Source organism: Equus quagga, chromosome 4 (genome assembly GCF_021613505.1).
Source record: "Equus quagga isolate Etosha38 chromosome 4, UCLA_HA_Equagga_1.0, whole genome shotgun sequence".
In the NCBI taxonomy this organism is placed as follows: Eukaryota; Metazoa; Chordata; class Mammalia; order Perissodactyla; family Equidae; genus Equus; species Equus quagga.
Window position 1 is genome coordinate 38,339,610 of NC_060270.1, and position 14,196 is coordinate 38,353,805.

General features: G+C 41.6%; 1 protein-coding gene across 1 annotated transcript in view; it reads left to right on the plus strand.

The window, feature by feature from the left end:
• MCF2L2 (MCF.2 cell line derived transforming sequence-like 2) overlaps positions 1-14,196 on the plus strand; it is a 230,763-nt gene that overhangs the window by 170,100 nt on the left and 46,467 nt on the right. Inside the window, exon 17 of the mRNA XM_046658154.1 lies at positions 13,197-13,263. Within this exon, the coding sequence (XP_046514110.1) occupies positions 13,197-13,263 (67 nt within the window). The remainder of the gene's footprint in view (positions 1-13,196; positions 13,264-14,196) is intronic.

The following is a 14,196-nucleotide window of genomic DNA, read 5'->3' on the forward strand; positions in this document are numbered from 1 at the left end:
AGCCCATGCCACACAGGGAAGGGGGCAGAAGTCTGGGAGGCTCCTTTGCCCATCTGGGAGGATTTCCTATAGGAGGCTGGCTCTCCATCCCACCCCGGAAGGAGAGGAAGAGAATGATAGGCTTGATGGTATCAAACAGAGCACTCAGTTTCTTTTATTGGGAGAGAGTGCGTGAAGATTTTGAAATTAGTTGCAAATAAAACGAGATGATGGTGGTGATGCTGATTGGACCATCACAAAGAAGGAAGACAGTATGGCCTTGCCCTCAGTGTCCACAGTAGCTTCTTGTGAACAAAGAGCATTACAATTAGACCTATAAATGCCTTTGGATCTCAATCTCATGAATTTGCTTCACAGAGCACTAGAGAATTATGGAAAATACTGGAAAAAGAAAACTGTGACATCAAGATGGTAAATTTGAAAAATGAGAGTAATTGCAATTTGCATGTTAGATTTCGAAGGGACAAGATCAGGTAGAGAAAGGGCAGAGGGAGAAGCAGATGCAGGCAAGAAGATGAGAGAGTAGGGCAAGAGGGCATGTAGCATTAGTCGTGGGGAAAAAGGACTGAATCCCAAGCACAAGAGAACCTGGGAGATAGAAGAAGTGTAAGAGACCCAAAGAAGAGACAAGTGTTACTGAAAGCATGCAGGGAGAAACGGGTGTGGTAACTGACTGACTCAATACCTAACACAACGGAAGCAAGTCGACATGGTGTCAGGCTTGGCTTGTTCAGCTTAATTTGCTCTTTCTGGATTCTGTCCACTAGGACATCTCCTCACAGACCCTGCACAGGCCCTGTCCTGTGAATTCAGGCACACCACAGCTGTGTATTCAGAAACCGGTGAGCCTTCATGCAAGCCCCAGGCTGCTAGAGAGATGGGGTGGAATCCTGGCCCAGCCTCCTCCTGGCCACGTGATCTAGGCAGTGACCCAGCCTCTCTGCGCCCCACAGTAATTCCCGCCTGGAAGGGTGCAGTGAGCACTGAATACAGTGACAATAACGTGTGTGAAGTGCTGAGCGTGGCTCAGGCAGTCCTCACGGGCTGGGTGGACGGCCGTCATCTCATGCCCACGGGCTGCAGAAAGCTCCTCTCACTCCGTGGCAGGGGCGGTTTTCATGCTGCATCCCAGCATCATCGCTCTAGAACGACCTGCTGTTTCACATCTCTGGAGATGCATTTTCTGTGAGTACAGCATCTCCTGTTAAAGTAATGCCACAGCTCCTTGGCTGCCTCCTCCCTCTTTACTGCCTGCCAGCCCCTCCCACCCACGCATTTCCTTTGGGTGTTCTTTTCTCACCACACCTGCTCCTTGGTGATCTCACCCATTGCCTTTAGACCCTGATTATATTTGTAGTCTAGATTCTGAGCTCCAAACTTGAATGTCTTCACTTAAATGTGTCACATCAGTCTTAAGCCAGCATGTCCAAAATGGAATATCCAAATACGCGCTTATGAACCAGTGAATGGATGGGGCTTAAATGCCCCAAAGGCCAGAATCCTCCTCGTCCTCACCAGTGGACCCAGCCCTGGGTGTTACATGTCAATAACAGTCGGTGTCATTTTGTCACTGTATAAATTGTCTGTGGATCTTTTTCCCCTACTCTTTTGAGAGTCCTCAGACCTCTTGAAAGTGGAGACCACATCCTGCTCGTCTCCAGTTCCCTTGGAGAACCCCCCTCAATGCCTTGCATGGAGTGAATACGTATTAACTGCTGGTAAAACTGAATTTCTGCTGAAAGTTTCCCATATTCATCAAATGTTCAAGCTTTCGTTTCCAGAAGCCTCATCTGCAGTACAATGGCCCCAGTGTGCTTCTCCCTTGATGCCAGCATGGCCCCAAAGCTGACACTGGAGGCACACCAGCCCTTTCCTACGCTCTCGCTCCTGCTCCTGTGGTTTGGCACCGTCCGGCATCCTCGCTCATTCCAGGACCTTGGCAGTTGGACGCAACCATACTGCTACACGCAGAACTGGGAGATGAGGGCACTGACAGCAGAGAGAGGCACTCACTGCAGGCCATTCCCAGAAGCCATTCTGTCCCTTTCTCTTCTCCTTTGCACAGGGGAGGCCCTCCTTAACTGGTCATCTCCTTCCACATCAGCACATAAGGGTGTCTCTTATGTGCCCGTCCACCCCTCAGCAGGGGCCCTCAGGGGCAGGGACAGTCCTGGAGAGGCAGGCCCTGCTTGCTGGGTCCCTCCTTGGTCCAGTAGAGCTGTGCTGTGGACAGGGTGGGCCTTACTCGGGGGAGGGTGTTGGGGGAGAGGATTCGGGGTGGGAGTGAGGCTGCCACAGGTCTTCTCTCCATGTTGCAAATGCTCAGACAGCCCTGTGACAGTGTCCCGGTCCACTCCCTGACAGTGTCCCTCAGCATTTTTCTCCCCTCCCACCCTGCAAATCAGACCCACATTGCACACTCCAGGGCATACAGCATTCTGTGCAAGTCCCCAGGGGCCGCCTCTAACTCCACCTCCTTCTCTCCTACTCAGGAGGCTTCTCCAAATTGAGTGACTGAGTGACATTTGTATAGGGACAATCTTGAATGCTGTCTGATTAATACCTGTATTTTAGAAAACAATTGGCATAACCTACGATATGACTGACAAGTAATAATGTACAACTGAAATTTCACAAGGTTGTAAACTATCATAACCTCAAAAAAAATAGAGGAGGAAAAAAAAAGAAAAAGAAAGAAAGAAAAAACCCAAAAAACAATTGGCACAGCCTTGCCACAGCTACCTAAACTGAGCAAAACGATTTGGATCCTGTGATGGATCCAAGAGATGGAACCAAGAGACGAAAAGAAGAAAATTGCAGCTCATGGAGATATTCAGAAAATGGTTATTGACTATGACATGGGGGCTACGTGCCTGGCCCAGATGCAATCATTTGTGTTAGAAATTTTGCCCTTAATTTTGGTTGTGCTGGTATGTAAGGGACAGCTAAAATATAATTCTCTATTTCCCGTTTCTCAATAGTTAATCATTGCTAAGTGCTCATTGCCTGCTTTATGGAGCATATGTGGTTCAAATCCTACTCAAACCAATTCTAAGAGGCAATTATAGGCCTGCTTGGGATTATGTTGAGTATTACTTAAAATAAGTGAATCATTAGTTAGGAGTTAGAAATGGTTTTGCTATACTGAGATTTTTCTTCTAACAGAACTTGTAAAGAGTCAATTCTAAAGTCCTTGATAAATCATGTGATCTGAAACATATGCATTGCATGCATCAGTCTTGGTTGGTCTGATGGTCTAAGTCATAAAGCCCAGTATTAACACTTATTTGATCCAGCAGATGTAGGTCTAAAGAATCCTAGAAAGCAATATGTTTCTATCATAGTAAATAAGCAAACAAACTCTCTTGGGAGGAAAAGGATTAATAGAATGAAGGGATGCCTGCTGGGTAGCTAAAGGCGCAAATAGATCCGCAGAAATGGTGCACAGGGCAGAGAAAGTGTAGGTCTCTTCTCAGCATTTTTGATCTTTGACTATTTTATACATGTTTTTTATCTTTGAGAATTTCATTTTTGCAGCAGTGGAAGCTTATTAACTACTTCACAATTTCTTCTTCTTCTTTTTTCCTTTTTAAAGATTGGCACCTGGGCTAACATCTGTTGCCAATCTTCGTTTTTTTCTTCCCTTCTTCTTCTTCCCAAAGCCCCCCAGTACATAGTTGTATACTCTAGTTGTGGGTCCTTCTATTTATGGCATGTGGGACGCCAGCCACCTCAGCGTGGTGTGATGAGCAGTGCCATGTCCTCGCCCAGGATCCAAAACAATGAAACCCTGGGCCGCCGAAGCAGAGGGCGCGAACTCAACCACCCAGCCATGGGGCTGGCCCCACAATTTCTTCTCGTTGCTGAAGATTATCAAGTTACTTGGGTGTTCCTGTTGGAGTTAGTACCAGTACTACCCTTTCCCGTGAATTGGAGTAGTAATGATTTTCGTATCAGCAGTATTCCAGCAGTCTCCTGGGTGTTCCAGAAATCTCTCACGTGATGCTTTGTTATGTGTGGATAGCAGATATGCCTATGCAGCAAGGCTCTGAGATTGGAGCCAGATTCCCTGAATCCTAAGCATCAACGAATGATGGCCTGAGCCAGCCCTTCTTCTCTAACCTGCTTCTCTGTCTCCTTCCTGTGCAGGCCCTGTCACTTACGGACCTCTGCTCCAGACTCAGAACACTGGGTGCTATTTCAGTGCACTGCTATTCTCCCTTGGCACATCAGGTCCCTTATCACTAGTTTTAGAGCTAGAAGGCCCAGATGTGACCTCTTGCTGGCAGCGCCTAGCCAGCACTTTGACCTCAATCAAGTCATTTAATGCTCTAAGTCCCAATTTCCTCTTCCGTGAAATGAGAATAACAATTAGTGTCTACTTTTGCACAGAGAATTGGTGTCTGTTCCTTCATTCTATCATTCATCCATTTAATAAGCATTTATTGAGAATTTACCTACGTGTAAGGCCTGGGGACAAGGATGAATAAGACAGGACATCTGCCCTGGAGGAGCTCTTTGTCTAGCGTTAAATGGATCAAGGAAGATAATATACACATTAAAAAAACAACTTTACTTCACACCATTAAGGTGGCTACCAGAAAAAAAAAGGCAAATCATAAGTGTTGATGAGGGTGTAGAGAGATTGAAACCCTGCTGCATTGCTGGTAGGAATATAAAATGGTGTAGCCTCTCCGTAAAACAGTATGGTCGTTTCTCAAAAAATTAGGAATAGAATTACCATATAATCTAGCAATACTGCTTCTGGGTATATACCCAAAAGAATTGAAAACAGGGACTCAAACAGAGACTTGCACACCAATGTTCATAGCAGCATTATTCACAATAGCCGAAAGGAGCAAGCAACCCAAGTATCCATCAATAGATGAATGGATAAACAAAACGTGGTATATAGAAACAGTGAGAAACAGTCAGCCTAAGACAGGAATGAAATTCTGACACACGCTACAACATGGATGAACCTAGAAAACATTATGCTAAATGAAATAAGTCAGACACAAAAGGACAAATATTGTATGACTCCACTTATCAAGGTACCTAGAATAGGCAAATTCATAGAGCCAGAAAGTGGAATAGAGGTTACCAAGGACTGTGGGGGCGGGGGGGCGGGGGGGGGCGGGGAGCTGGTGGTTGGTGAGTACAGTGTCAGTTTGGGATGATGGAAAAGTTCTGGTGATGGTTGCCCAGCATCGTGAATGTACTTAATACCACTGAATTGGACACTTAAAAAATGTTTAAATGGTAAATTTTATATTATGTATCTTTTACCACAATTTTTAAAAAAGATTTATAATCCTTAAAATGCTGTACAAATGCAGGATTGTTAACTTGAATTGGGATTAATGTGATTGTGTTTATAATCAACTTCTCTTTAAAAAAAGTGCAGGATGCATGAAATTACTTTGTCATTATTTATTACGTGGTATTGAAGAGCGAGCATCCATCCGTATAAACTTTAATAATAATTTATTTATGCTCCATCCTCCTCCAAAGAGAATTTGAGGTAGTTTACCCTAAACACATCAGAGTGATGAGATCAAGTCCAATTAACATAAGACAAAATATAGAAACTGAGATACAGAAGAGGAAAAGAGAGGACAGATGGCAGAAGAAGCAACTGAGCAAATCTCTCAACTCTTAGCCTTCCGGGAGCCAGAGAGCTGTTTATCTTCATCAGACCTTTTATTAATGCTTAAAATATCATTTGCTTCAACATGGTCATTGTTTAGGTCTTTAGTGTTTCATGTTGTTACCATTTATAGTTCCGGGAATTTATTATGTAATTATGGAACACCTAGTCAAAACAGAAGAAGGATGTAAAGCTAAGAATGTTTCCCTAAGTCTGAACCTTCAGGGCCCATTCTGTGCTTGATGAAACAGTCTCCTAGACAGTTACTCGCCCTGTTGGCCAGATCAATCTCCTACACCTTCCCTTGGGCTCCTGCATCAAGTCTACACTGTAGGCTGGCACGACCACCATCTCCTCCATCTGGGCTCCCCACTGCCTGCCACACTCCCCATCCAGACCCTGCTCCACCTGCCTGGTTCCCACAAGGCCCCATGTATAGCCAGGACTCCTCGACTCTGCTCCTGTCTCCTTCTTCCTGGAGCACCTCCTGTCTTCCTGGCCATGTCCTTACCTCTTAGAGAGGACAGTTCAGATTTCACCTTCTCCCAAACCTCTCCAGCCCACGTTGATTCCCCTTTTCCTTGCTGTCCTGTTGGGCATTTCAGCTACATATTAACCATTTAACTGAGGTTGTGAATAAATAGAAAGTCTTATGACCTTTGCTTCTTGTGAGAAATGAAAAGCAAGGTGCGATTAGACCAAAGACCACGTCATACATTTTATTAAATAGTAATATGTTTAGAGAATGATTTATGAGAGCCAGAAGGGATACTCAAAATTGTGTAATTCAGCCTTTTGACACCTAAAGAAACAGAGACTCTGTGAAGGAAAGTGACTTGCTCAAGGTTACCCTGTATATTGGAAATAGAAATAGACTTGGAAACCTTTCTTCCTGAAACCCAGTATTTTTATAATGCCATGCTAGTTTCATTTGAATTTGTGTTTTATTTAATAATCAGCAAACAGGACTTTAGATGCACCACAAACATGGGCCTAAAGAGACAAGGCAATGTCTTGGGAAGAATATTGGCTTGGCCAAAGCCATGGACCTTGGGCACTTCACTTCATGGCTATGAGCCTCTGTTTATTCATCTGTAAAATAAGGATGAACTGAATGGTCTTTATGGTTATATCTACTTCTAGCGTTTTATGAACCCACTAGACTGTTGGCCCATTCTCACCAAAGAATTTACAAGTATTGGTGGAGCATACATCTTTTGCCTCCAGTTCCTCCTTCATGCTGTTCCCCTTGGCCAGGGACACACTTCCCTCTCCTTTTTCCCTTGTTCCTTTCTTTTTAAAACTAGACTTAGACTTCACTCAACTCAAAATTGGCAGTGTCTCCTGCCAGCCTTGGCTTAATTGCATTCCCTCTTCTGCACCCTACTCCTTTGACTACCTGGTACATTACCACAATGCATTGGAGTCATTGATTTTCTTGTCTCTGCCATTAGACTATGAACTGCTTTACGGCCTGGAGTTATGGTACATTTCTTGAACCCAGGTGCCTATATTGGTGCCTGGCTCATATTAGGGAGGCAATAAAGTGTTTGGTAAATGGATCTAATGATTTTTGCCTGGGAAGCAAGGACAATAATGTGGTACTGATTTCATCAGAAGCCGTTGGAAAAGTTTTCGTGAAAGAAGGAGGATTAGAACTGAGTTTTCAGGAATGATTAGAATTTGACAGAAAGTGTAAAATTATGATAACACTGGCCTAACTAAAGTGGGGGAGGTGGGTAAAAGGATTGAGTCATGGGCCGGCCCCACTGGCCTAGTGGTTAAGTTCGTTGGCAGTGGCTCACATACAATAAGAGGAAGATTGGCAACAGATGTTAGCTCAGGGCAAATCTTCCTCAACAAAAAGGCAAAAAATAAAAATAGAAAATAAAAAAGTGGGTCATATCAGTGTTACTTAGTTGAATAGCAGAACATCTGCATTGGAATCATCTGGGGTGCTTGTGAAAATTACAGATCCCACCTGTAGCTCCTACTCACCACTCCCCGTTCTGAATCTGTAGGTCTGGATTTACCTCTAGGTCAAGCTCCCTAAGTACATTCTTATTACATGAATGGAGAATCTTGAAATCCTGGGAAAAACATTGGCAGTTGTAGTCAATTGAAAGCTATTTTAAGTTTTTGAAGAGGTAGAATGATGGCATGATGGAAATAGAGCTTTAGGAAGAGCATAGACATGTGATCTGCAAAATAGATTGTTGGGAGAGGGATCTGAGAGGTAAGGGTGAGCTGCTAGGAGTGCACCAAATTATTCAGGATGAGAGGAATGGAGAGTTTATTCTATATTGGTGGCACTGGAAATGCACAATAAGCAATGACTCCAAGAGGCATGTTGAGAGATGAAATGACAAGGCTTGGTGACAGATTGAATATAAGTGATAGTGGCAGGGAGGAGTTTGAAATTAAAGCTTTAGGGACCCTAGAAAAATGGCAGTTCCACTGATACACATGCTATTTCTCTCTAATGAGTTCTGTTTCAACCTGAGATGATTGAGGTGTCCGGGAGGCATTCATGTGAGACCATTGGCAACATGAGCTTGAGCATGACCAAAGGTCTGGGAGCAAAACAAAGATGTTAGAAAGTCAACAGCATGAGGGAAGAAGAGGGAAGGAAACCTAGAAACCTGAGTTCAGACCTTTGAGGAGTGGGAATATTAGACAGGAGGAGGAAGATAAAGCAATGAAGGAATAGAGAAGAAATGGAGAGATGGGTGGTGAATGAAGATTGAATAATAAAGAGAAACCAAAGGAAGAGAAAGGTTTAAGAGGATAAATATCCATTATGTCAGATGCTCTAGAGTTTTTAGATTATTTTTTAATTGAGTTCATAATAGTTTACATCAATGTGAGATTTCAGTTGTACATTATTTCTTAACTGTCACCACATAAGTGCTCCCCTTCACGTCCTGTGCCATCTCCACCCCCCTTCCCCTGGTAACCACTGAACTGTTTTCTTTGTCCCAGCCTTGTTTATATTCCACGTATGAGTGAAATCATCTGGTATTTGTCTTTCTCAGACTGGCTTATTTCTCTTAGCATAATTCCCTCTAGGTCCTTCCATGTTATTGCAAATGGGATGAATTTGTCTTTTTTTCTAGCTGACTAGTATTCCATTGTATATGTATACCATATCTTCTTTATCCAATCATCAGTCAATGGGCACTTGGGTTGCTTCCATGTCTTGGCTATTGTGAATAGTGCTGCAATGAACATAGGGCTGCATACGTTACTTTGGATTGTTGATTTCAAATTGTTTGGGTAGAAACCCAGTAGTGGGATAGCTGGGTCATATGGTAGTTCTATTTTTAGTTTTTTGAGGAATCGCCATACTGTTTTCCATAGTGGTTGCACCAGTTTGCATTCCCACCACAGATGCTCTAGAGTTTGAGAAGGATAAAAACAGACATTTCAATTTGGCAAAGAGGGTAATAGATGAAAACTAATTTTTAAAAAGTGAAAATCTGTAATACGTCTGATGTCTATAATTTGATAAAATACCAGGAATAAATGAAAACTCTGGATGGAAATTGTGTTGACAATTAACAAGCAAAAATATGCTTCTGACAGGCTGGTTCCCAGAAGGATGCACTTCTATGGGAGAGCTGGGAAATGAGGGTCGTGGAGGATGAGGGGCAAGGATTAAAAGGGGGAACAGATTAGGATGCAGGGACAAAGAAGAAACTTATCAGGAAATCCTAACCTATATGTGTTTTAATGATCTTGCTTACCAAATAGGGCTACAATCACTTTTTTAAAAGACCTATTGTTTCCATTCTTGCCCCTTGGTTATGGTGTCAACTGAAACAAACATGAGGTGTCATATAGAATGGAACCAGATATCCAAAGCTGTTTGTATGCTACCTTGAAATATGACATCAGAGAAGAAATAGTCCCTTAAAACATATTCTGCCTCCATTTCCTGGGCGTTGGGGGTGGAGGGAGAGCCACAAAGTGCCAGAATGTACACTAATGTAGAGTATATTAGTGCAAGCTGATCTGGCATCGTCAACTCCATTTGGTATCCTAATTACTAGTGCTCCATCTCCGGGTAGATATCCATCAGGACATAAATTGCTCTAGGTGTTTAAAGGTTTTTAAATTACTTATTTGAGTACTCCCAATATTTACTGTTCTTTCTCTACATTATATATACTTTATGACTTTAGATGTTAAATCATTGAACAAAGTTATAGGCTTTGGAATAATAAAGCAGGCGATCATCAACTAGAATCATACATTTTCTCCCATTTTATAAAGCTATTTGAAAGGAAAACAAAGGAGAGGAAAGGAAAAAGAATGGCTCCACAGTGGTGTGAGGGCTACTTTTTAAAAGAAATCTGAACTGAAATGTAGGCTACCAATGTGCAGGGGACTTCCTATCATTGGAGTTTTATGCATTGCACTCCAACAAGTAAAATGAAGCAGTTGGATGAGATCTCTAGACTGTTTTCCAGCTATAAGCTGAAACATGACCTGACAAAGGAATTTTTTTTTCTTCTGAGTTGTGAATATTTTTTTGGTTCAGATTCCTAAAACCTCCTAAGAATCTTCAAGTTCTTACATTAGCTGTTGGATAATAAGATTGATTTCTGTGCACCACCTAGTTATTTCTGCCTTCTGGCTTCATTTAATCATCAGTACATCGTTAAATAGACTTGCCAAGTATATTAAGCCCAATGCTTCATGAGGGCATAAGAGGCTGGCTGTACTCTGGTTTTCTATGAATGCTTAACTGTTGCTCTGGTCCCACTTGATGTCATGGCTCATAGAAACAGATTGGTATCAAGGACTATATTTCCTTCTTGACATAGCAACTGCCATCATTTCAGGATAATTTATAAAAACCAAAGGAACCTCTTACTCAGTGACTCTGTTAGCTAAGTATGATCTCAAAGTAACTTTTTGGTAGTCTTTATACTTCTTGAAATTGTATTCTCTGTCAGTGGGTATCCTTTATCAGTCTTTCCTTATAACAAGCATTTATAAGTAGATAAAAAAATTGTCATTTTAAGAAAGAGTACTTGTTGAGGTATAAAATAGGTAAATTGTAGAGTTTATTTATATCTCTCAAATGGAGTTCATATGTCATTACCTCCAGTAACACTCATTTTACAATGTCATGTAAACCGGGGCTGGCCCAGTGGTGCAGCGGTTAAGTTCACATGTGCGGATTAAGTTGGCCAGTTCGGATCCCAGGTGCGGACATGGCACTGCTTGGCAAGCCATGCTGCAGTAGGCATCCCACATATAAAGTGGGGGAAGATGGGCACAGATGTTAGCTCAGGGCCAGTCTTCCTCAGAAAAAAGAGGAGGATTGGCGGCAGATGTTAGCCCAGGGCTAATGTTCCTCAAAAAAAAAAAAAGCCATGTAAACCATTTTTTTTAAATTATAAAAGCAGTAAATGTTTAAAGTACTTTTTAAAATCAAAGACTGTAAAAGGATGTAGAGTAAAATGTAGAAATTCTCCTTCTTTCCCTATTTTCTAGCCTTCAGTACCAGTCTCCAAAAGCAGTCACTGTTAACAATGTCTTAGTTTTTTTACATACATTTTCTAATCATATACAATTTTACATGTGTATGCATACACATTCGTTTGTACACAAATAGTCATACTATGCATACTGTTCTGCATCTTGTTGGTTTTTTTTTAATTCACTTAAAATATCTGGACTGTGTCATATCAGTGTGATTCACTTGGCTTCATTCTTTTTTAAATCTGCATGGCATTTCATTATATGTATGTACCATAATTTATTGATGAACATTTAAGTAATTTCCAGTTTATCTCTGGTTGTTGTTGAAGTGTTGTTGTTGTAATGCCGAACAATGAAAATTCTTAGAAGCGAAATTACTGAGTCAAGGAGCATGTGTTTTAAATTTTGATGAGATATTTCCAAGTTGTCTTGCACAAATTTACACTTCCAACAGTATTGTCTGACAGTGTTTCCACATCCTCATCTATCAGTCTTCCTTTGAGATTTGAAATTTCTGCCATACTTGTAGTTGAAAATTGTTACTTGTTTTTACTACGCCTGCACTGGATTGGTGTGTACTGAGCACTTTTTTTTGTAAGACTAATAGCCATTCGTGTATTTGTGTGAATTTCCAATATTGTGTCCTATCTCTCCCTTGCCGTCTCCATTTTATGAGAGGAAAAGGAATCCTTTACTAGGATCGGCTACCATTTAATAGATAACCCCCAACAGCTCACAGGAACCATAAATGTATATATTCTACACATAAACACTTGTACAAACACTGACTCACCTGGAGCCTAAAGAAAGGCTGAAAAAGAAAGTGTGGTCACACAGTCTGAGAAAAAGAGAACAGTCTTCTGGAGACGAATGTGGGGCCTGGCCTCACTCTTTCTTTTAGTTTTCTATTGCTGCATAAAAATTGGCCACAAACTTAGCAGCTCAGCTTGCAATTTCCCTGGGCCAGGAGTCTGGGCATAGTGTGACTGACTTCTTGCTCAGGTCCCACAGAGCCTAAATCAAGGTGTGGGCCCCCTCTGCTTGGTATGCTCTCCTGAGTTCATGTGGTTATGGCAGAATTCAGTTCCTTGCAACTGTAGGACTAAAGTCCCTGTTTCCTTGCTGGTGATGAGCTGAGGGACACCCTTAGCTCCTAGAGGCTGCGTGCATTTTCTGCCACATGGCACCCACCATCTCTAAAGCCAGCAAAGGAGAATCTCCCTTGTGTTAAATCCTCCTCATGCTTACAATCTCTCTGACTTCTAGACCCAGATCTAAAGAGTTCATGGGGTTAGGACAGGCCCAACTGGGTAATCTACCTATCTTAAGGTCAACTGATTTGGAACAAAACAGAATGGCAAAATCCCTTCGCAGCAGCACCTAAATTAGTGTTTGATTGACTAACTGGGAGGAGGTGTGTGTACACCAGCTACTAGGAATCTTGGGGGCCATCTTAGAATTCTGCCCACCACACCCCCACCTGCCTTCCTCAAGGGAAGCAGATAGTGCTCACATCTTTTGGCTGAGGAAGTCCATCACACTGCAACATCGGATGCCAGAGGAAGGGGGCATGACTGGCGTCCACCTAACCCCATACACAACAGCTTACATCCATGTGGGTCAAAGAACTTGATGTGAGCCGTGAAACAGCAGAAAGCTGGAGAGAAAATCCAGGAAACTACATGTACAGTATAGGGGTCAGGCAGACCTTCCTGATCAAGGATCCAAAACTGATATTTGTGACTCCAACACCTGCCCTCTTGACCCCTACGCTACAGCACACCAGAGGACAGGTCACTCGCTAGCTGCACAAATGGATTTTGAGTCCTCTAACCTTGCCATGCCTTCTTATGCCTGTGTGATCAGAGTGTGCTCTAGTGAGATGTTGGCCTTGGGTGTTCAGTAAAACAGAATGAGCTGACCACAACCTAAGTAGGTGAGCCACCAAGGGGAACTGTATTGATGAGCATTATTCTAAAAGAATTCTAAAAAACTGCTCTCCCCTCCTTCTGTCTGTCTCTCTTTCATCTTCCCATCTGCTGCTGTGGTTCAGGCGCATTGTACGTGACTTGCTTGAGACTGAAGAGATTTATATAAAAGAGATTAAGAGCATAATTGATGTAAGTAGATGGCGGGGGGGGGGACAATAAGCGTGTATTCAAACTAGAGAAGTTTTGTTGTACAAAGAGACTCAAAACAGTTGCCATATGTGTCTAGAATTTCCACCAAGGTTTCAGGTCTTATAATATCACAGCTGTCTTGCCAGTAGGAATAAGAACATTCTTGTGACTGTTGATCCATGTAACCAAATTACTTCCAAAGAATTATGCCAATTCATACTGATTCTAGCAATGCCCAGTTAGGTTCACCATATACTTGCCAACAATAGATATGACCATTTAAATGTTTTTGATAATTTAATGCGGGAGAATTATTTTGCATTGCTTTAAGTAGCATTTTTGGCCTATGAGTGAAAATGTGCTTTTTCTCTATTTTCCTAAGGGAATAATCTTGATGTGCATAATCTATATGTACAAAGTTATAATAGAATTTTTTTACCATAAAATATCAGAAGAAAACCAAATGTCCAATAAAAAAGAGAATGGTTAATAAAGCCTGATATACATGCTAAATGAAATATTATTTAATTGTTAGAAAATAATTATTTTGAATAATATGTAGCAACGTTGAAAAAACATAAGATTAAATTAAAAACAATATATGTAGAAATTTATAAGCAAAGTCTAAAGTGTATTTGGAAAAACAATATAAATTACATATGTACTGTGATTATAACCATATAAAATAAGCTTTTAAAAAGTCATGAAAGAAATATAATAAAAGAATAGTAGTTGCATCAGGTCATAAAATGATGGGTAAGTTTTTTCCTTTCAGACTTGACTTGTATAACGTAAACATTTAATAATGTATTTCTTCTTTCTATAAAAATGCCATTCTATTATCATTGCCATTAAACCTTCTTCTCCTGAAAATGGACACATGAGGAAATAATATCAAAAGAAAGTGTTTGATGGAATGGCTTTCAGGAAACA